Source organism: Barbus barbus, assembly GCF_936440315.1.
Source record: "Barbus barbus genome assembly, chromosome: 17".
NCBI classification, from domain to species: Eukaryota; Metazoa; Chordata; class Actinopteri; order Cypriniformes; family Cyprinidae; genus Barbus; species Barbus barbus.
In genome coordinates, this window is record NC_136745.1 from 12,584,021 (window position 1) to 12,605,377 (window position 21,357).

Genomic DNA, 21,357 nt, shown 5'->3' on the forward strand with positions numbered 1-21,357 from the left:
GAAAGGCGCAGTGATGCCCCGCACAAAGATGGACGACTGATGCCCCTCTGTGTGGGCGTGGGATATATTTTGGTTTAAAAATGTATATAATAATAATTTGCTTGTAATTCTCAACGATTATCGATTAAAAGAGAAAACTTATATTTCTTTTTAAGTTGTTGGGTATTAGAGAAAGTGTTCCAAAAAATAATGTAATATTTTGCTTGATTGTTATATTCTATTAATTATATATCGCTTGTTTACATAAAAAAAAAATCATACATCAGTGCAGTTATCACCGCTAGATGGTGTAAAATCTCTCAGACAAGGTGTTTTCCTGCCCCCTGCTGGCCGCTGGATGCTCATAAATGCTTCTTTCACTGTTTCCTCAGTTCCGGTTGTCACGTGAATTTCAGCAACGAAAGCATTGGTAAAGGAGCTTAAATATAGCCTTCAATATTAGTTGTTAGTTGTTTAGATGTGAAGTATTTCACGAAACAAATGTAACTGCAGTAGGCCAAATATATATATATCCTAAAGCTGTGTTGGTGAATGATACAGTCACGGGTGTGTCATAAATGGACCGTCAACCTCGAGGAAGAGGAAGAGGAAGAAGAGGAGGGAGAAACTTTGATTCTTCACTTCCGTGGTCTTCTTACAATTTACTATTTTTATACAAACATTTACTGTGGTAATCACAATTTTACCATAATTATTTACTATGAGGTCTTATTTAAACAGTCATTTTGTTAATTTTATATTTTGATAAAATCAAGATTTTAGGTTAAAATGTATTTGTTTCAGTATAAGTTTATAGGAAATATAAAATAACTTATACATTTCATTATGAAAAACAAAATGCTTTTTAAAACAATTCAAGTATAGCAGGTCACATCTCATGTGTGAAAAGTAGGCTAATAACGTTATTTTGTGCAACTACCCATTTACTGTGTTAAAGTTTTGAAAGCCTTTGTGCACTGTTATGAATTATATTTCTATTTTGCATCTTTCAGAGCAGAGATGTGCGCCTGTCTAAATCTCTGTCGTATGCATTACGCCATGGTGCCAATAAGATGGGTCTGCAGATGAACTTGGGTGAGAGATGATATCCATGAAGTGTATGTTTGATGATAAGGATTGTATGTACACCCACCCTGTCTGCTTACAAAGTTATGTAGGTATTTTGTGTAATTTCTTGTGAGTGGAGGATGATTACTGTTGTTGTTGGGCAAGAAAACAAACGATTCATTCATAAATTATAATTCCTTGGATTTAGTTTTTTTAATCATCCCTTTTGTCTGTCTGTAATTATGTGACCTTGTCCACAGATGGTTTTGTATTTGTGGAGGAACTTCTCGCTCATCAGCAGTAGCGCTCTTTTTCACTGGACGATGTGGAGCGAGTGGTGACCACCAACGACAAACAGCGATTCAAGCTTTGCAACCACCCTGAGGATGGTCGTCTTCAGATATGAGCCAATCAGGGCCACTCAGTGCAGGTCGGTTTGGATCATGCAAAGACTACAATAGAAAAATAGATTTAAAAATTGGACATGGTCACGGGGGTATTTGCTTGACACAAGTTTACATATACTTTGATAAATGTTGTTACATAATGTGTCCCATTCAGGTTACAGATCTGGAGCTGAGAGTAGTAGGCCTTGATGATCCAGACTCTCCAAGAGAAGCTGTTCATGGCTCATATATGAAACACTGGCCCTCAATACGCAGTCAGGGCATCAGCAGAATGAACAGAACTCACATACACCTGGCACCTGGGCTTCCTGGAGAGGGCGGAGTCATCAGTGGTGAGTGACTTTCAGATTAGATTAATTTATATTAATTAATTATATTTTATTCTAATAAAACTAGGATAGCAGAAAGCAGTCCAGACCAAGACTATATGTTCAAAATATGTGAATATGATTTTTAAATATAATTTAAATACATTATTTGGTTATTTACAGTTGTAAATGGCCTCTTTTCTGTTTTTAGGAATGAGACAGAATTGCGATCTGGCTGTGTATATTGATGTTGCGAAAGCTATGTCAGGTATTAAACATTTTTAAAACCAATTTAAAGTTGAATAGGTTTAACAATGTTAGATCTGAAGTTGTAATGATCCCTCTCCCCTCTGTTTGGTGTTTAGATGGGATTCAGTTCTTCTGGTCAGAGAATAGCGTACTCTTGACCCCTGGAGATGCTGCTGGGATGTTAGCACCGCGCTATTTCTCTCGAGCACAAAGACTGAAACCCTCACGTGAGTCACTTTCACAGCCAGCTCATCAAGTGTTACTGATAAAAATAAGATTTGTTTCTTTTCGATCTATTGTTATGTAAAAATATAAAAGACTTCCAGTAATCTTACAATATGCCTTTGTATGCATTTGATATTGTGCAGTGCAGATTGGTGATAACTGGATTTTAGGAAATCATTAAGTAATAATGCTTTTTTTCTTTCAGCTTGTGAAATTGAACCAAATTAGCTGTTGGAGAGGATCTCCTTCTTACCTCAAAACCAAAAACCGGAGATTTAACTTTTGAAAGCATTAAAGTAGAATATCTGTTTCTAAGAAAAACATCTTCTAAATAAAAACATCTAATTTTTTGTCAAGTCACTATTATTTGTATAGCGCTTTTAACAATGCAAATTGTGTCAAAGCAGCTTTACATCAGCTTGATATAAAGCTGGGTGGCTTTACATCAGCTTTACAGTATTTAGACGGGGAAATAGTGTGTCAATGTGAAATTTAGTGTGTGGAAATAGTGTCATTCTCCTCTGGCCAGACAAAATCAGCACTTTAAATCAAGGCTGCAGCAGAGTCAGATTGTGCAAAGGACTCATCGGGTTCCTGTGGTCTTGTCCCGATGGCCGTCTAGGAGACCGGGTCTTCACTGGGGATCAGTCTCTGGGGCTCATCTAGTTGTCCTGGTCTCCGCTGACGTTCAGGGCTGTAGAGGTCATCTCTAGGTGCTGATCCACCATCTGATCTGGATACGGACTGGATCCGGGTGGCTGCAGTGACCTCGTAATAAGAAGGAAACAGACTAATATTAGCGTAGATGCCATTCTTCTAACAATGTAACAATTACAAGTTTTGGGAAGAGTTCCCGGTTCCGGTTTGGGAAGAGTTCCCGGTTCCGGTTGACCTAATTAATGCGGCCTAACAATCCTTTAACGGATTTGAATTATAGAAATGTGATCGTGTATTATGTGTAAACCAGGTTAAAGAATGGGTCTTTAATCTAGATTTAAACCGACAGAGTGTGTCTGCTTCCCGAACAGTGTTAGGTAGATTGTTCCAGAGTTTGGGTGCTAAATAGGAAAACGATCTGCCGCCCGCAGTTGATTTTGATATTCTAGATATTATCAAATGGCCAGAGTTTTGAGATCGCAGCGGACGAGAAGGACTATAATGCAATAAGAGCTCACTTAAATACTGAGTTGCCAAACCATTCAGGGCCTTATAGGTAATTAGCAAGATCTTAAAATGTATACAATGTTTTATAGGGAACCAGTGCAGTGTTGACAGAACCGGGCTAATGTGCTCATACTTCCTAGTACTAGTAAGAACTCTAGCTGCTGCATTTTGAACCAGCTGGAGTTTGTTTATTAAACGCGCAGAGCAACCACCCAATAAAGCATTACATTAATCGGTAATACTTTAGAATAAGGAACACTTATTCACTTTTAACGACGATTTTTCCCTAAATGAATTCCTAATTTGCTGCTTATTAATAGTTAGTAAGGTAGTTGTTAAGTTCAGGTATTGGGTAGGATTAGGCATGTAGAATAAGGCATTAATATGTGCTTAATTAGGGGCCAAGCACCAAAGGTGCGATGGCACCTATTGTATCCGTTGGCATTCTTCTTTTCGTTTCTTCCGCCATTGCGTCTATGGCAGCCCATAGAACCGCTTGCGGGAAAGTTGTAAAATTTGGGACACTGATAGAGGATAGTGTCAATACTAACCACAGCAAATTTGGAGTTTCTATCTCAAACTCTCTAGCGCCACCACTTGTCCAAAATTTCACTCATGTTTATGCTAATAACTTTTGAACCGTAAGCCACAAAATGAAAATGATTTTCCTCTGAATCCTTGGCTCAAGCTGAGTCGAGTTCTTAAAATTCAAAAATTGTAAGTTTTAGTTTTTTTGCTATTTTCAATTGTTCGTAAAACCTACTTTGTTGAACTTGTCCTAGACGGTTTGTCCGATTTTCACCAAAATTGGCTCAGATCATCTACATGCTGACAAAAAGTTATGGAATTCAAGTTGATTAGTCAAACCGTTCTTGAATAACACGCAAACGAATTCTACGAAAAGCACTCAAAAATGGATCTGAGGCTATATCTCTGCAACGGTTTGGCATATTGAGACCAAACTTGTTGTGTGTTATAACAAGCATGATCTGAGACTACCTGCACTGTTTCGGCGCTGTGCCACCTAGTGGTCAGGAGATATGAAAAATGCATATTTTTGCTTATAACTTGTGAATGGTGTGGCCAAAAATCACAAAACTGGTCTCTTTAGATTCGGTGCATCATGCCGAGTCCAACCATATTTTCCCATGTCAGCCATTTCGAATTTTGTAGTAAAATGCTATATTGTACGAACACATTGACGTATTGTTACGAAACTTGGTATGGGTCATCAGCACGATGCCCTGAAGGAGCCTCAGAAGTTTTGAGGCAGCGCCACCTAGTGGTAAAATCAAATATTCACATGCTTATAACTTTGGGTGGGGTTGACTTATTTTCACGGGATTTACCTTTTTAGACTCCTGAATCCTTGCCGACTCCAACAATGCCAAACTTGCCAGATTTTGGTTTAAGGTTTGTGCAATGTTGCATTTTAGCGCTTAAAAAACATTTGCCAATATCTTAGAAACCGTTACTCCGATCGACACGAAACCACCGTAGGAAATTCGGAAACATAGCGTCCCAAATAAAAGTATTAACCCAATTGCAAAAATCTTGATAGCAAGCGGCACAAAAATGCAAACAAAGTCGGCAGTCAGTCATTTTTCATCTACTCATATACAAATATGTCTATAACTCCAAAACAAAATAAGATATTTAAACCAAATTTGACACACATATGTTTGGGCACACTCTAAGCAGACATAAACGATTTGGTGGGATTTTGCCTCTTGGCGGTGCTATAATTGAACAAAACATTAAATTGCCATTGACTACAATAGAGTATTATGATAAAAAATGCTATATTTTTCGAATGCCTTGGTGTACAATTACGAAACTTTGTATGTACCATCGAGACCATAACTTGAAAGTACTCAAAGTTTTGAGACAGTGCCACCTTGTGGTCAAAGGTTACAATAAAATTTAAAAATGCTAATAGCTTTCTGTGAATTTTGCCTATTGTAATGAGACTGGTATTAATAGATTCATTGGGTCTTGCTGAGAACAGTGATACCAACGTTGCCATAGTCAGCTAAACTTCCTGTCTGTCATTTTGATTTCCTACTGAAAACCTACTTTTTCGAACTCCTCCTAGACAGTCGGTCCGATTTTCACCAAAACTGAATCATATCATCTTCAGACCATGCTGACAAAAAGTTATGGATTTTGTGTTGATAGACAAAACCGTTTTTGCAGCAACGAATTTGAGGCATGATGCAAAAATGACACTTGAGGTGCCACCTGTTGGTCAAAAGTCATTCAATCATATTACAAGTAGTTTTAAATGATTTTTCAGCCATTTGGACAACAATAATCTTAAAATGGCTTCAATTACTCATTGCTGCAGTTGGTCTGATGCTTGCTTCTGTAGTGCTTGGCCCCGTAATTGCTGCTTGCAGCTATATTTACTACTAATAATTTGTGGGGAAGTCGTGGCCTAATGGTTACCCAACTTGTAATCCAAAGGTTGCGAGTTCGAGTCTCAGGCCGGCAGAAATTGTAGGGGGGGGGAGTGAATATATGTACAGTGCTCTCTCCACGACTGAGATGCCCTTGAGCAAGGCACTGAACCCCCAACTGCTCCCCGGGCAGCATAAATGGCTGCCCACTGCTCGGGGTGTGTGTTCACTTTGGATGGGTTAAAATGCAGAGCACGAATTCCGAGTATGGGTCACCATACTTGGCCGTATGTCACGTCACTTTCACTTTAAGTGGCTAATATTCTAGTTATATGCATGCTAATAAGCAACTAGTTAAGAGACCCTAAAATAAAGTGTTACCCAATAATATAGCCTTGAGCTCATGAACGCATTAATTAATGTTTCTGCATTTGACATTGAGAACATAGGTCGTAATTTAGATATATTATTAAGATCGAAAGATATACATTGAAATAATTGAGATAAACTGAACTGAACTTTGAGAAGGGTTCATGGGAAGACAAGGACTGATGGCCTTTTTTTTTTTTTTTTATAAAACTGCTGTGCAGTTGGACAGTAGTGAGTGAATATGCTTTGTTAGATTGAGTCATGATGTTATCCAGGAAATTACTAAGGGAATAGTGGCAGTGCAGTATTTGATTTAATGCATTGAAATGCACTTTTTACTATGCAATTATTTTTCAGTAAGTCTATTATCTCCAAACAAGGACAAAATAAGAATTTCTTGCACTACATATATTATGGAGTCAGCGGCATATCTACAATGTTACGTGCTGTTTTGTATACAAATTGTCAAGTGACCTCCTAAACCTGTTTTATTTGTGGGGCAGTTTCTGCCCACTGCATATTTGTCAAAAAATAGAATATCTAAATACACTGAGCTCAAGATAGAAATGTGTCATGTTTCTGCAGGGGGATTTCTGCAAGCCTATTTATGTACAGTGTGCTAGATAACAGTGTGCTAGAGACAAATAACACACTAGTTTTTCTTATTTGGTGTTTTTGTGCTGGCGTCTGTGTAGTTAATCCTGTTTCTGTTCTGTAAAAGCACACAACCTTTCAGCCAAAGGTATTAAATGTCAGGTGGCGCCATGAGAATGCAAGTCTGTAGCTTTAATTCATGGTCATTCAGAATTCTGTTTTGACTGTCCATGAGCTGATCAAAGACCTATTCTTGGTATTATCAAGCTGCTGTGCTTTTGGATTTCTGTCAGTAGTGTGGTGTGAACACTAAATCCCCGCATCGCAGAAGTGCTCAGCATTCTTTCCCCATAAGACGATGGACTAGTTTGTAACCACATGAAATAAATTTACTTTGATGCACCGAACAAAGGGCAGTAAAATGTGGAAAGAAGACAGCTCAAGAAGTTCATGTGGTCATTAGGTTATATTTTATGCCTTTTTCTATTGAAATAATTTTCAATTGTCAGCATTTTCAAGCTAAACTTTCCCAAAATTATGTTTATAAAAGAAAAAAAAACTTATTGCAGTTTTTCAGGATGAATTACCTATGCTGTAGTCTTCATTTATTTACTCTTTAGGTATAAGGAAGAGTTTTCAAGAGCTGGATGTTGCAATCTAAAGTTCAGTTGGTGTGTATTTTGTAAAACTACCATTTTGTGACCTCTATCATCTCTAGGCAGACTCTCAAAGCAAAGTTTCCCCTGATAGAAGAGGTCTAAAATTAGTGTGTCGGATTCCATTCACAGACTCCGTCTATCCTATCGCAGCACCTGCTCCTAGCTGTAACACCCTATTAAACTTGGCAGAGACATGCACCTACGTCCAAGCATGATTAAAAAAGTGTCAGGTCAGGTTCATCCTGTCCTTTTTTTTGTGCATTCTTGTGTCTCTTTTTTTAAAAAGCGGTGTCAATTAATGTTTGAAATAGCCAGGGTCTGCGAGCTCAGACAGGGCTAACGGTACAGGAGTCGTAGAGTTTTTTGGACTTCGCTTGAGGGGCTGGACATATCTGTGCCTGTTTGATGAAGGGTCAGTTTGGCTACTCACAGGAAACCTGGACCCCCCCAGTTGGAGCCTCATTCACAGCTCATGGTACAGTGCATAACTGTCGCCTGTGAATGCTCTTTGGAGGGGTTGTTTCATTCAAACTGGCCACATGGAAAACAGCAGAAAAAGGCAAGTATCATATCTGATGACTTTTATGTGAATATGATTTCTGCATGTGTGTTGTAACACGTTTAACACCAGCAAAGTTACTGTATATATTTTTGCATCAGTAAGTTTGCATTGATTTATATCTATCAGTAGTCATAACAGTAATCCTGTAATCTTATAAGTAATCCTGTTCACCATTACTATTATTATTATTATTATTATTATTTTTTTTTTATAAGCAAACTGTAAACTGTATGTTATTTGGAAGAGACACATTTGTTTCAAGTAGCTATAATTTCTGATAGACAGTTGCTTTCAGAAACTTTGTATAAAGCTTACAAGAAAATATTTCCATAGAAATTTTAGTATTTGTCATGAGAATTATTTAATTCTTATAGTAACTTCATGATTGTTTCTTTTGATGTTGCAGCTCTGAAAGCATTCAACAACTGATGAGTGACCAGTTCATGCATTTCTAAAAGGCCAAGTGAGAAAACCCAATGTCTGTGGTATCTGAAGTGAAGAAATGGAACACTTGGTTCTAGAGGGCGACAGCTACTCGTTTCTTCGCAGTGCTCCACACACGTTCAACCTGCAGAGTCGTGAAGGGCCAAATCGTGTGGAGATCTTTGACATCACTTCAATCCCCAGCCATCATAATGCCATATCTGAAACAACTTGCCTGTGTGACATTTTTGGGGATGACCGCGAGTCTTCATCACTTTCCAGTAGCCCCGCCTCTGCCACATTTATCAGGAGAGAAGTGGATCAGTCTTTTCCAGTAGATGATGCCAATGACTCTTCAGGATCTTATCACACTGCCAATGGATCTGATTTAAGCGACAACGCTGAAGTCACTTACAACACACCTTCTCCAGAAAATACACCGGATTTTTCCACATCTGAGACCAGGGAATCACGTTCACCACCAGCTAAATCACCCATCTTGTCTGATTCAAAAAATGGACTTAACCAACTAGACTGCACACCACCTGCATCCAAAGTCAATAATAATGACCTGCTTTCACATTCAGATAACTGGGAAAAATCCCAAGTGTCAGTAATCACTGCCCCAGTGTATGAAACGGGAATCACAAATGCATCTGAACCACCGTATGTGAATTCAACACCAGCTACCACCCTGATAAATCCAGCAAAGGAACCTTCTAATCCTAAATCCTCCTCTTCAGAAAAGAAAGAACCTGCTGTTTTTGAGCAAGAAGGAATTATTACAACACCTCAGCACTTAAGTACAAGCCCATTTTTAGATAAACAAATATTTGAGTCAGACTGTCAATCTTTGGCAGTATCTCCAGTTGAACAAAATGATGTGATGTCTTCTGAGGACAAAGAGAGTATGATCTATTGTAGTCCACGAGAGCAAAACATTCTCTTTGCACAAGGGACGATGAACAGTGGCTCTGCATCAGAACTGTCAAACCCTTCTCCAACAGATTGCAGCCTTATACAGGAAATGTCTACTTCACCTTCAAATAGAGATACTAACTTTCTACCCATACCCAATGTCATGCCAGAACCCAGATTAACCCCTACCTACCCTGTAACTACCAGGGAAACTACCTCCACACTTGCATCCACAGGTAGATTTTCACCTGAGCTGCTGAATTTGTGTCCAACTCAAGTTAGGAACACATCAGAGACTCCACACTTTGAGGACACTTATGGTGCTACTTTATCTATATCTACACTGCCTACCAGTGATAATGTGGAAATAGATTCCCTAACTGTGTCTGACATTTCTACTGAAACAAGAGGACTGGTATATTCATCCATAGATGGAAGAGAAAGACTGGGATCACCTGAGATCAATGAAACCCGCTCTTCTCCTGATCACTCAGCACCTGCTTACTCACAAGAACAAGTAATGATTCACTCCCCTGTAGGTTACACCATCAGCCCATCACCTACAAATGAGAAAATATTTTCTTCAGTCGAATCTGAAGACTCTCCATCCTTCCCTGTGTCACCTGAGATCAATGAAACCTACTCTTCTCTTGATCAATCAACACCTGCTCACTCACAGGAACAAGTAATGATTCACTCCCCTGTAGGTTACACCATCAGCCCATCACCTACATATGAGAAAATATGTTCTTCAGTCGAATCTGAAGACTCGCCATCCTTCCCTGTATCACCTGAGATCAATGAAACCTACTCTTCTCTTGATCAATCAACACCTGCTCACTCACAGGAACAAGTAATGATTCACTCCCCTGTAGGCTACACCATCAGCCCATCACCTACATATGAGAAAATATGTTCTTCAGTCAAATCTGAAGACTCTCCATCCTTCCCTGTATCACCTGAGATCAATGAAACCTACTCTTCTCTTGATCAATCAACACCTGCTCACTCACAGAAACAAGTAATGATTCACTCCCTTGTAGGTTACACCATCAGCCCATCATCTACATATGAGAAAATAATTTCTTCAATTGAACCTGAAGACTCACCATCCTCCTCTGTATCACATGAGACCAATGAAACATGCTCTTCTCCTCATCACTCAGCATCTGCTCACTCACCAGAACAAGTAATGATTCACTCCCCCATGGGTTACACCATCACCCCATCACCTACAAATGAGAGAATAGTTTCTTCGACAGAACCTGAAGACTCGCCATCCTTCCCTGTAGTCACAAGAATTGATTACAGGGATATTTGCTCTTCTCCTGATCACTCAGAACCAGTAATCATTCACTCGTCTCCATGTTACAACATCAGTCCATCACCTACAAATGAGAGAGGGGTTTATTCAGCTGAACCTGATGCCTCAACATCTTCCCCTTGCGGTCATAGTGATATGCACTCCTCTTCTGATCACTCCATTCCAGCTCACTCACCAGAACCTGAAATAATTCACTCACCGATGGGTTATACCATCAGCCCATCACCTAAAAATAAGAGAATGTTTTTTTCAGTGGAACCTAATGACCTACCATCCTCTCCTGCCATCACAGGAACTGATTACACAGCAACACCAACATGTAGTAGAGATTCCACACCTGCATTAAGGAGCATTACCTCCACTCCAAACAGCAGAGAAAATTACCTTACACCAGAGCCCAATTCCCCAGCCCCTTCATTGGAATTGAGATCAGTTACCTGCTCACCTGAAATCAAAACAATTCCATATAGTGTTCTGCCACAAAATACAAACTCTCCAGGCATCACAAATAACGTTACACCAACCGAAGATTTAGCACTATCACCTGCAGTAGAGACAAATGTCTGTGGCAACTCTTCTGAAACTTCCACTTATCTTTTTGGAAATTACACCTCTGTCTTACCTAGCTCAAGGAACTTTTTGCCAACACCAGAGAGTAGATCAAGGCCCTCATCAGCTACATCAGACCATACCAAACACACAGCGCTATCCTCTGATCTTCAACCTGAGCCTTCCATCATTCTTGAAAAGGCAGAAAATCTGAGTTTATCCATAATCTGTGATGGAGTTAGTCATCCTATCGCTAACCCAATAGACCATTTTGATTCTTTTGATGACCATGCTGACACAAAGACCCTCAAAAGCCTTGCATTTGTCCCAGATGAATGTAAAGGCAGTGGACCACCAGTTCAGATACTGCAAGATTCAACCTTCAAAACCTCAAATTCTGGATCGTCCACCATAAAAATTGAGAAAAGTCAAGAAATTGTCGCTGACAACACAACTGATTTAATATTCTGTGGAACACCAACCTCCCCTCGTCCATTGGATGCATCTATGCCGAAGCCAGTGGCATCTTTAGAGAAGAAACAATGCCATGTTGTGGTTTTTGATAGAAACAAGGGAACAGAAATGTTGAAAAATGATTCCCCAAGCAATGACAATAGGCTTAGCCAAGTGCCTGTAGCATTAAGAGAAAGCCCAGGGGTTATCAGTAGGGACAATGGTGGTGAATTTGACAGGCAGCCATGCAGGGAAAAAGAGGAGAGTGGAAAGGAGGAGGGAGAGGGGGAGGAGACTATGGGAGAGAGTAGTTACAGAGGGGAACAGGTTGAGCTGTCATTCAGTGCCAGGAATAGAAAAGGGCCTGCAGGCCACAGCCCAGCTCTCTCAAGTCGAGACCCAAAGTCAGGAATTCCAGCTCGCTGTTATTTTGAGTCGCACCCAACAACTTTGCAGCAACAGAGTCAGCTCAGAGCTCAGGGTTCACAACAAGAGAGCAAGGTTGGCGCCAGGAGGCTCCAGTCAGCTGCCCAGGGTAAATACAGCAGCACAGGCTTTCTTCCTCCTGGATGTACTGGTGAGACCTCCAGCATGGGAAGTGAATTTGATGAAGCAGACAATGAAGTAAAGTGGTTTACAGATCTAGCCTTCAGAAGCCTATCTAGTCCTCAAGTGGATTATTTGGATGTGTATAATTCAAGCCACAGGTCATCTACAAATGTTTCACAGCCATCGACTGTAGACAGCCTTGGTGCTGTTGGATGGATGACCTACGCAGACTTACGTGGCTCAGCGTTACATGAAAATGATGGTTCGTCTTTTTTACCCCGTGACGGCCTGGACCCAAACAAACGCTTTGAAATGGGGAGTTTTGAGTGTGTGGATGTTGCATTAGAGAGCAAGGAAGAGTTCAGTAGAGGAAAGAGGACAGTACCTAAAAGGCAGATCCAGCTGTTAAGGTGGAACACAGATGAATCAAAACATAAAGGAAACTATGAAAATATTTTGAATTCACCCTCCACATATAGACGTTCAAAAGACGCACTTGTTCGTCAACATAGCACACCAGCTTTTGTGCAAGAGGAAGTTTCCAAGGAGGTGCCAGATTCACCAGTAAATGACAGGAAAAAGACCTTGCAAAAGTCTGTGTCTTTAGATGGTGGCTGCCCTAAGACACAAATGGCATCTTGTATTATCAAGAGTGTGTTGTCAAAGAAAATGCAGGATGTGCAGAAAGAGACACCAAAAAGTACAGACCCAAGTCCATCTGGAGATAAAAACAAACATCCTGATGTCAGGCCCAGCTTTTTTGATGGTGTACCAATTACCATGGAGAAACATAGTTTAAGCTCTAGCCAGCATTCTGAATGTACTCTTTCGTCTGAAGATTTTGCTGTCGGAGAGGAGAGAATTTCACATCATCAGCCAAAGAAGTGTGCTCCAAAAGTTCCTCCAAAGCCATTCTTAAGACCTGCATTTTTTAACAATGGGGAAGCTCAGATAGCTGGCAACATTGCAAGAGAAGAAACAAAGCCTATAGTGGCCCCTCCACAAGTTGATGACAAAATACAAAACGCCAAGGGTGATAGGAAAGAGAGAGGAGGTAGCAACCTTGAACAGAAGCACAATAGTGACTCAGCAAATGCCAGTATCAGTAACACAAGTCCTGTTGTTGCTACACCAGCAATAAGCATGCAGAACAGAATGACAACCAGAGACATAAAAAAGCGCCAGATGACACCGGAAAACCAGGAACAACTGGCTGGAAAGAGTGTATTTATGTCAAAAACCCCAGAAATAACGTTGAAACCTTCTTCTGTCAAAGGAAAAAAGACATCTTCTCTTAAAGTTTCTCTGTCCCCTGACTTGGAACAGTCCAGAGAAATATCTGAATCTCAGGCAATGGAGAAAGCTGCAGAAGATATAAGCACCAAATCTACTAAAGTCATAGAGACAGAAGACGATGATGACAGCAACAAAAAATCTGTTATTCATAAAGTTAGGGATGTGAGGAAGTTAGTGAAAAACACATACAATCTGTCTTTCAAAGCATCAAATTCAACCTCTACTGCAGAAGAGACAGTGATTCAAGGGAAAAGAGAGAAGCTGCCGCAAACTCCTCCAGCCTTGCTCATTGAATGTAAAGCCATCAGTTGGAAGGACAAACAAACATCAGGCAGCAATGCAATCCACTGTCATGGTGAAAAACAGCCTGTTGACATATCAAAAATATCACAACCATGGGTGTGCGCAGAGACAAAAAGAGATGTTGACATCACTAAAATAACATCCAAAGGCTCTTCGCCAAAGACTGAGTCAATACAAAAAGCACCATATTCTCACTCTACAACCACGGATGGATTACCTGAATCGGAATGTATCAATAAGAGATCTTACATTCAATGTGATCAGAGTTCTAAAATGCCCCCTAGACCCCCAAGTAAGGAGCGAGAAGTTTCTGCATTGGTGGTTCTACAGGATTGCACATCCAAGACAAAGGCCGTTTCCCCTACAATCCTTGAGTCTACTCAAATGAAAGCTGCAAGCAGCAGCCACTCTGTATCCATGCTACTGAAAGAAAAAGGGATGCAGGCTGACATTGGAGTGTGTGATGTTCTCACTGAAGGTGCAAGTGCTACAGCTAAACATGTCAACAGGCTTGAGGTTCCTGTACAGGCTTGTTTATCAGAAAGCATTTCAAGTGAAGCACAAGTAAAGATAGAAAATGCATCATTGCCTTGCAATCCAACAGCCTTTGTCAACGATTCGTCAAGAACATCTCAACCAAGTGAGAGTCTCAAGGGAACACTGACAGAAGAACCTTCAACAAAAGAACGAGAAAAAAAGAAAACTGCCACCACAACTATGACACAAATTCCAACTTATTTAGCAACATCTGGCAAGCCAGAGGTGAGGTCTTTTTCAAGCAGTACAAAAAATAATGCCACGCCAGTGAATGCATCAAAAGAGATTGAGTTACCCATACAAGTGAGATCAATATCCACTGATAGACTAAAGCCATTTGTGCCACCAAAATCAAGCTATAAACAGTCATTTGCAGAAATTAAGTCAGTGTCAAGTGACCCGTCAAAAGCAGATACTCAAGCATCGTCTGTTATAAAACAGCAAACAATGTTAAGTAGTGAATCAAAGAAAAATGAAACACCATCAACAGTGACACACGAGGATCAATCAAACGAGACTTCATCAAGAGATAAAAAAAGACTGGCTGTATCAGCTGTTTCAAGCTGCAAACCACCATCCATCCCAGTCACAACAACTCCAAGTGTTGTGCAAAAATCCACCACAAAGACACTGGCCAGTCTGGATCAACAGCAATCTTCTGCTCTCTTGCAAACAACCAACACTTGCCAGCAGCAGACCCCATCATTCAGTCAAGACCAGTCAATGCTAGATAGTTCCTTTGTTTCTAACCCATCAGGACCACAAGCCCTTCACCACACACCATCTGTGGCAAGGGCATCATCTAATAATCGTTTTCACACAGATGACTATCTTTTCTACGCTTCAGATGATCCTCCCAGCTATGATGAGCGAGAGAGTTTCAGCCCGCTAAGGCTCTCAGACTTACCCCCACATAGGTCATGCAGGTATCATCCAACAACTAAGCAATCTTCCTGCTCATCAAGTTCTCATTCGCATCAAGGACATCCCAATAACAGTCCACAGGAACGGGTACCAGAAGCCTCTCGGTCTCCAGGCCAAGTCCTTACCTGTCCCGGAGCTCCTCCGCAAGCTCAAGTTCGTCCTCATCAGTTCAGACCAGATGGTCTATCAGTCTCCAATACTACAATACCCCATGCCTCAGCTTTGATTCAGCCCCTACACAACCCACGAGCTTGTCCTGTTTCAAACTCACAATCATATGGTGATGACCATCCACCAGCTTCTGGGCTGCATGCAGATAGACGCCCAGCCAATCACCCTTCACCTCAGGCAGCAGGTCCTGCTCCCTATCATGAGTATTCTCATTCAGCTAACATGTCTACTCTGGATCCCAGGCCTCAGTTGTTTAATCCCCAGGATTTGCCACCATGTTTTGGCCATGATTATGCAAATGAAGGTCCAGGTGGCGCTGGTGTATTGTATCCAGAGAATGCAAGTGGGCTCAGCTGTGGCCAAGGTCCTCGTCGTGTCCTTCTTGATCCTGAGACTGGTAAATACTTCTACATTGAGGTACCAATGCAACCACTCAGAAAAATGCTATTTGATCCTGAATTGGGCCAGTATGTGGAAGTTCTCATACCACAGCAGGCAATGTCCCATTCAGGGCTATATCCACCAGCTGCACCGCCCTACTCCTCTTTGCACAGTCCTGGGTTGTATGCACCACAGTATTTGCCTTATGCAGTGCCATCTTACCCAACAATCTCAGGTAGTGCCCCGCAAGTTCGCCATCCGGAGCCACCTCCTGTGCCCACCACACTTCATCAGACTTCTTTAAGGTATGGAAGCCCTGCAAGCCAGATGCCAAAAAATGAACCAAAAGCCCATTCATCGATGGATCAAAGCTATCTAGAGAGCATATATTACATCCCCACTGGGATGAATGCAAGCCCAAATGCAACCCCTTCAGAATGCTATCACAAGCCATCAAGCATGCCTCCTTTAGGGGGACGAAGAGCATGAAACATCAGTGGATACATGTGGTCTGTTTAAATTTGAAATATGTTCTAGTTGGCAGCATTTTTAATATAAGTGGGATATAAAAACGTCAAATGTCTAGTCAAAAGTTGTAGCTACTCAGTTACAAGACTAAGATTGAAACCATATTTTTCCTGCTTATTTCATTTAACCATTTAATGTGAAAGACACAGTGTTAACTCCTCAAGAAGACCCAAAACAGCTTTGCTTTCTTTTTTTTCTGACAATTGACATATCATGGTTGTCATTTTATCATTTGGACAAGTCCTTAACTTTCCTTGTATAGTCCAGGCTTATGCAATGGTAGGCCTGATCTTGCAATAGCTGTCAGGAGTTTAATAAACAGTGTCTTCTTTTAACACCCTTAATAGTTATGTTTCTGAAGGGATTTATTTTACTGCAATAAAGTGTTCAGAGTTTTCACCTCTAAGTGACATTATTTATCAAATGCATAATATGACATGATGTAATTGCTTTGTGCAACACCTTTGATGTGCACTGGGACGTGCAAGTAGATGCTGTACATTTGGGTAAACGAAAAGAATGTGGATGAGCAAGATCCACCAGTTCATGAGTATTAAAATCACAGACATGCTTTCTGTCTTCAGAAGATTGCCATTTACTATTTTTTACACATAGATACACCCCATTAAAGATAACTGTCTACAGAAACCAAGTCTCAGTGTTTTTTTCTTCATTGAATGTTAAATGCAATATATGACTTATTTCAGTAAGTGTAAAGCTAAAAGCTGTATACTTCGACTTCTGTAATTCCTGCTATAATAATATAATCACTATGTAAAATATTATGCTTACCATATATCTTTTTTTTGTCACATTTTGTGTTACATTATTAAGCTCCGATGTAAAAGAAGAGTTTCCATTTTGATAAATCGCATGGCATCCAGTTTGGGGGAACCACATTTGCCAGACACAACATAATAGAAGATGACCCACTTAAGAGTTTAGAGACACTGCTGGGCTGTCGTTTTATCTCAGGATGACATCTAGTGGACAAGGTCTAACATCCTAGTTAATGCTTTCTTTTAAGGATGTGCATGAGTATAGTGTGTATTTTTGTAAGAGAATGAAACAAATACTGGCCTAATGCTATAGCCATTCTAATAATAAGTCATTATTCAATTAGATCCATCTGTAAATAGATAATGTGACCACTTTTTATGTATTTCCATCAACTCTGGGATCATTCTGTTTGCCAAGTAGTACTTGTTTTGACTGGTGTGAACTACGGGTGTTTCTTTTATTTGGGTGTTCAGCATGGCCGATGTGACATAATGGACCACCATGGCCTTAGCCGTGACGTTTTGTGGAAATTTTTCCACTTATTCAAGCAAACAGTCTTCTCCCTACTCCCAAATTGCAGCCGCACCCATAAATGACTGAATTTGATTTCCTGACATGTCTGATCATACTGTAAGAAAGGCTGATGGAAGTGTCTGTGTGGGCAGACAGCTTTGTGGGGGAGAGGGCCTTGACTCTGTTCGTGGGGTGTTTGACTGAAAACACAAAGATATTCAAGTCTGTCCATGACTTCATTCAGGATCCTCTGAGCAGACAGGCATTGGGGAGTAGAGTGGAAATTAAAACAAGAATGTCTTAGAGCAAGGACTGATCTTTACATAAATGTATCCTTATGTGCTGTTCCACGATGAGTCAGAACTTATAGACGCAACAACTTAAATATACCATTTCACATTATGTGAGGGCTAATCTCGAACAGCTGGAAATTCAGTATCTTTCAGAAGGTTTGTGTGTGATAATGACTGTTAATCAGGGTCAGGCAGAATTGAAGAATTGGAATCCCTTTCAAAACATGAGTTGGAATTTGTCAAAATCCCAACGGAAGTTGAACTTGAATTAAAGGAAGAGGAATTTATTGAATTATAATTGAGAGAAATTCAACAGGGAATGGGAAATGAAGTGTTCTTCCACCCTGGTCTATAATTTTATAGAAATATAACGAAAATATGCAGTTTTAAGTACAAATTCCTGTAGCTCACATTTCAAACAAGCATCTGCTTGTCTAGTCTTGCGTAGCCAGAGCTTCAGACTGACGGCAGAAGGTCTGGGAACCTTTGCCGCCTTGAATGGCCAAGGACCACTCAAGAGGCCATATGACTGGCAGGTAAAGCAACCAATCTTTTTTTTCAAGAGTCTATGTGAGAACTTTACATATTTCACATACTTTTGAAAATCCAGCGTTTAGTTGATCCTGATAAGCGCTCATTGTCACAGTTGTAAACACAATGGCTTTCTTCTTCGTAATGGGGTTTTGTTTCCAGGCGGGACATTAAAGAACACGACAAACACGTCTCTCAGAAATCCTGTATAATTAAGCCAATCCGACGACTTTGAAACTCCTGAAGTGTTTCCAATTTTGTGTGCCATGAGGCTGTTTTGACAAACCTTCCCTTCATTGAAACAATTCAAATTTTTTAATTTCGGTTATTTATTGTGGGTATTTTACATCTATTATACAAGTATATGGACTTGAAATATTAACTTGTTTTTCTTCGATATGGTGGTCATAAAAAATTTGACATACTGAGGTTGTCAAATTTTCAAGAGTACACTGAAATACCATGTACACCATGTGTAAAATTTATTAACAATTTCTGAGTGGAAATAGTTTGAAAGTAAATGTAAGAACTTTTTTTTTTCAAACAATTACAAAGAAACAACAAATCACACTGAATTAAAAGTTTTGTAATATTAGTAGTTATATTATAGTGTACTCCAATTTATTCACAACTAATACTTTTTTACTGTATAGTAAAGTGGCACTGTGTATTTGTTCAAATCATAGTAGGAAATCCTTATTCCACTTCACAAATATAAAAATTAATGTTTTAAAATTAAGTTCTAACAGAGACAAAGGTCTAAATCCCCCAAAGTGAGATTTAGGATTAACCCTTAACCCTTATCACAGCTGATCCCTTCAGTGTGGCACTTAACCTCAGGTTGCTGCAGGCAGGGGTGTCCCTTACATTTATGTAGTGTTAGTCGCTTTGTATTTTTAATTTTTTTTCAGACAAAATAACCATAAGGAAGCAGCTCATCAGTTGCCCTTGTGAGGTGAGTAAATGCTATTGCTACATAATAGCTCATTACTCACAAACAGAGCAGAAATATTAACTTTGTCTTGCACCATGTTCTGCTTTGAAGGACAAACCATATATGGGCGCATTCCGGAGATGACATCACCAAGAAATATAGGCATGAATGAACTTGTCTGCAGGATGATGGATCAGGTACGCAGGTGAGATTAGGAAACATATTTCCGCTGCCCTTCCGGCCAAGTCATGTCACTTATGGCAACAACTGAACCAAACAATGCTTTCGTGGGCAGGCCAAACCCCGACAGAGGGCGGAGAATAGACTGTTTGCTGAGGTACCAGCAGGTGGTGCAGTCACACCCACAAACATACACAACTGAGATGCTTCACCTGCTTATATTTCACTGAAGAGAAATTTTATTGCATCAGGCATTTTTTAAATTCTTGTTTCAGACATTGACTTATTAACCACCGTAACTACACAGTGGCCCCAAAATTTTTTAGACATATAAGTCACACATAAAATTGTCTGAATTTCATTGCATTTGCATTCCATTTTACTTTTCTGAGCAACTGTTTTAAAATAGTGTGTGAATGTATGAAGTCAGTTCCCATTAAGTAAACATAACCTAACAAACTTTTTCATTATAATTTTTTTTGTTGTTGTTGTTATATAATGCAAATACAACTATATCTATGTATCTTCAAATATATGAGGCATCTGTAAAAATAAAATAATGAATAAATAAATTACCACTTGCTTTTTTGTTATAATACATTTGCATTTGTTAAATAGAATAAAGTAAAAAAAAAAATTAATCAAATGGGAAATAAAGAAAAATAAAACAGTGTAATAACTTAAAGCTCTGACTGATTTACTCTAAACAGATTTACTTTCCCTTTCCTGGAGAACATACGGAACATATTTTGAATGAACTTGATTATGTAAGCACTTAAGCACTTCTTTCGGTATGTCTTCTCCGCAAGACACTGGACTCTCAATGAGGCCTGAAACTTGAAGGATGGAAGGAATTCGCAGTGAGACGTCGCCCCTAGAGAGCCTCTGTGTGTGTTGAGAGAATAAAACCTATGTAACTACTAAACTATCAACAATTTTAGGACAAAGGTAAGGGGAAATTAAGCTACTGTATGTGTGTGTTATGGCAACACGATAGGGAGAAGCAACTATTTTCCTTATTTCCCTTGTAAAAGTCACATAAAATTAAAAGGAAATAACTTTTGAAGCAGGAGGTTTTAATCATTCAGTGTTTGTAACATTCACATGTGAAAAGTGAAACCCTGTTTCCAGTGACACAGTTCGGGTGAGGGGATTCCCCTTCCCGGCACGGCTGAGGGATCAAATCTGGATCTCTCATTATTGGAAATGAAAACACAAGGTCAGACTGAAAGTATAGTTCCAGAAAGATTGCAAAACGGGAGACTGGACACAAAAAATAGCAGAGTGTGTCACATTGACGGTGACTTATGGGTAAAAATATGTCTCCCTTTTACTTCTGGATCAGTGTATCCAAAATACTGACTTCATCTATGATATCACCCTTTCTCAAGAACCCTGATGTGTGTCACATCCCCAGTTGTATGTTTTACAAATACAAATGAGGGTGTCTGGATTTTCAATAAGAATTTTGTTTTAGTGTCTGATCACAACCAGATGTTAGAACAGCGCTTCAGAATTGCTGTATTTGTGATTTCATTGCCCTATGACTTGTTTCACCGCTAGTTATTCTTAGAGACGCCCACGATTGGTTTCTACTACAAAACCCTTATCAGTAGGGAGCCGATAATCTCGGAAAGCATGATAGACACATTTCTTTTTGGTATCTCTTCCTACCTCCTGCAATAATAAACTGCTTATTGTAGATGCCCACTCCCTCACTTTGATGTCAGTATGGCATTTGATCAACACCGCCCCAAGGAATGCTGGGGAAGGCTTTGAGATTCTGT

General features: G+C 39.8%; 1 protein-coding gene and 1 pseudogene across 2 annotated transcripts; both read left to right on the forward strand.

Annotated features, from left to right (window-relative positions):
* The first annotated feature begins 531 nt into the window (after positions 1 to 531).
* LOC306883594 (tRNA 2'-phosphotransferase 1-like) lies at positions 532 to 8,412 on the forward strand (annotated as a pseudogene). The gene is made up of 7 exons: positions 532 to 546; positions 993 to 1,074; positions 1,308 to 1,477; positions 1,609 to 1,786; positions 1,974 to 2,030; positions 2,128 to 2,238; positions 8,390 to 8,412. The product of its transcript is annotated as a tRNA 2'-phosphotransferase 1-like (transcript).
* Positions 8,413 to 8,485: 73 nt separating this feature from the next.
* On the forward strand, positions 8,486 to 16,978 carry LOC306883596 (uncharacterized protein; the record flags this gene model as incomplete). Its single annotated transcript, XM_079438966.1, has 1 exon — positions 8,486 to 16,978. One exon carries the CDS (start codon positions 8,486 to 8,488, stop codon positions 16,298 to 16,300), a length of 7,815 nt encoding a protein of 2,604 aa, XP_079295092.1. The 3' UTR covers positions 16,301 to 16,978.
* Positions 16,979 to 21,357: the final 4,379 nt, after the last annotated feature.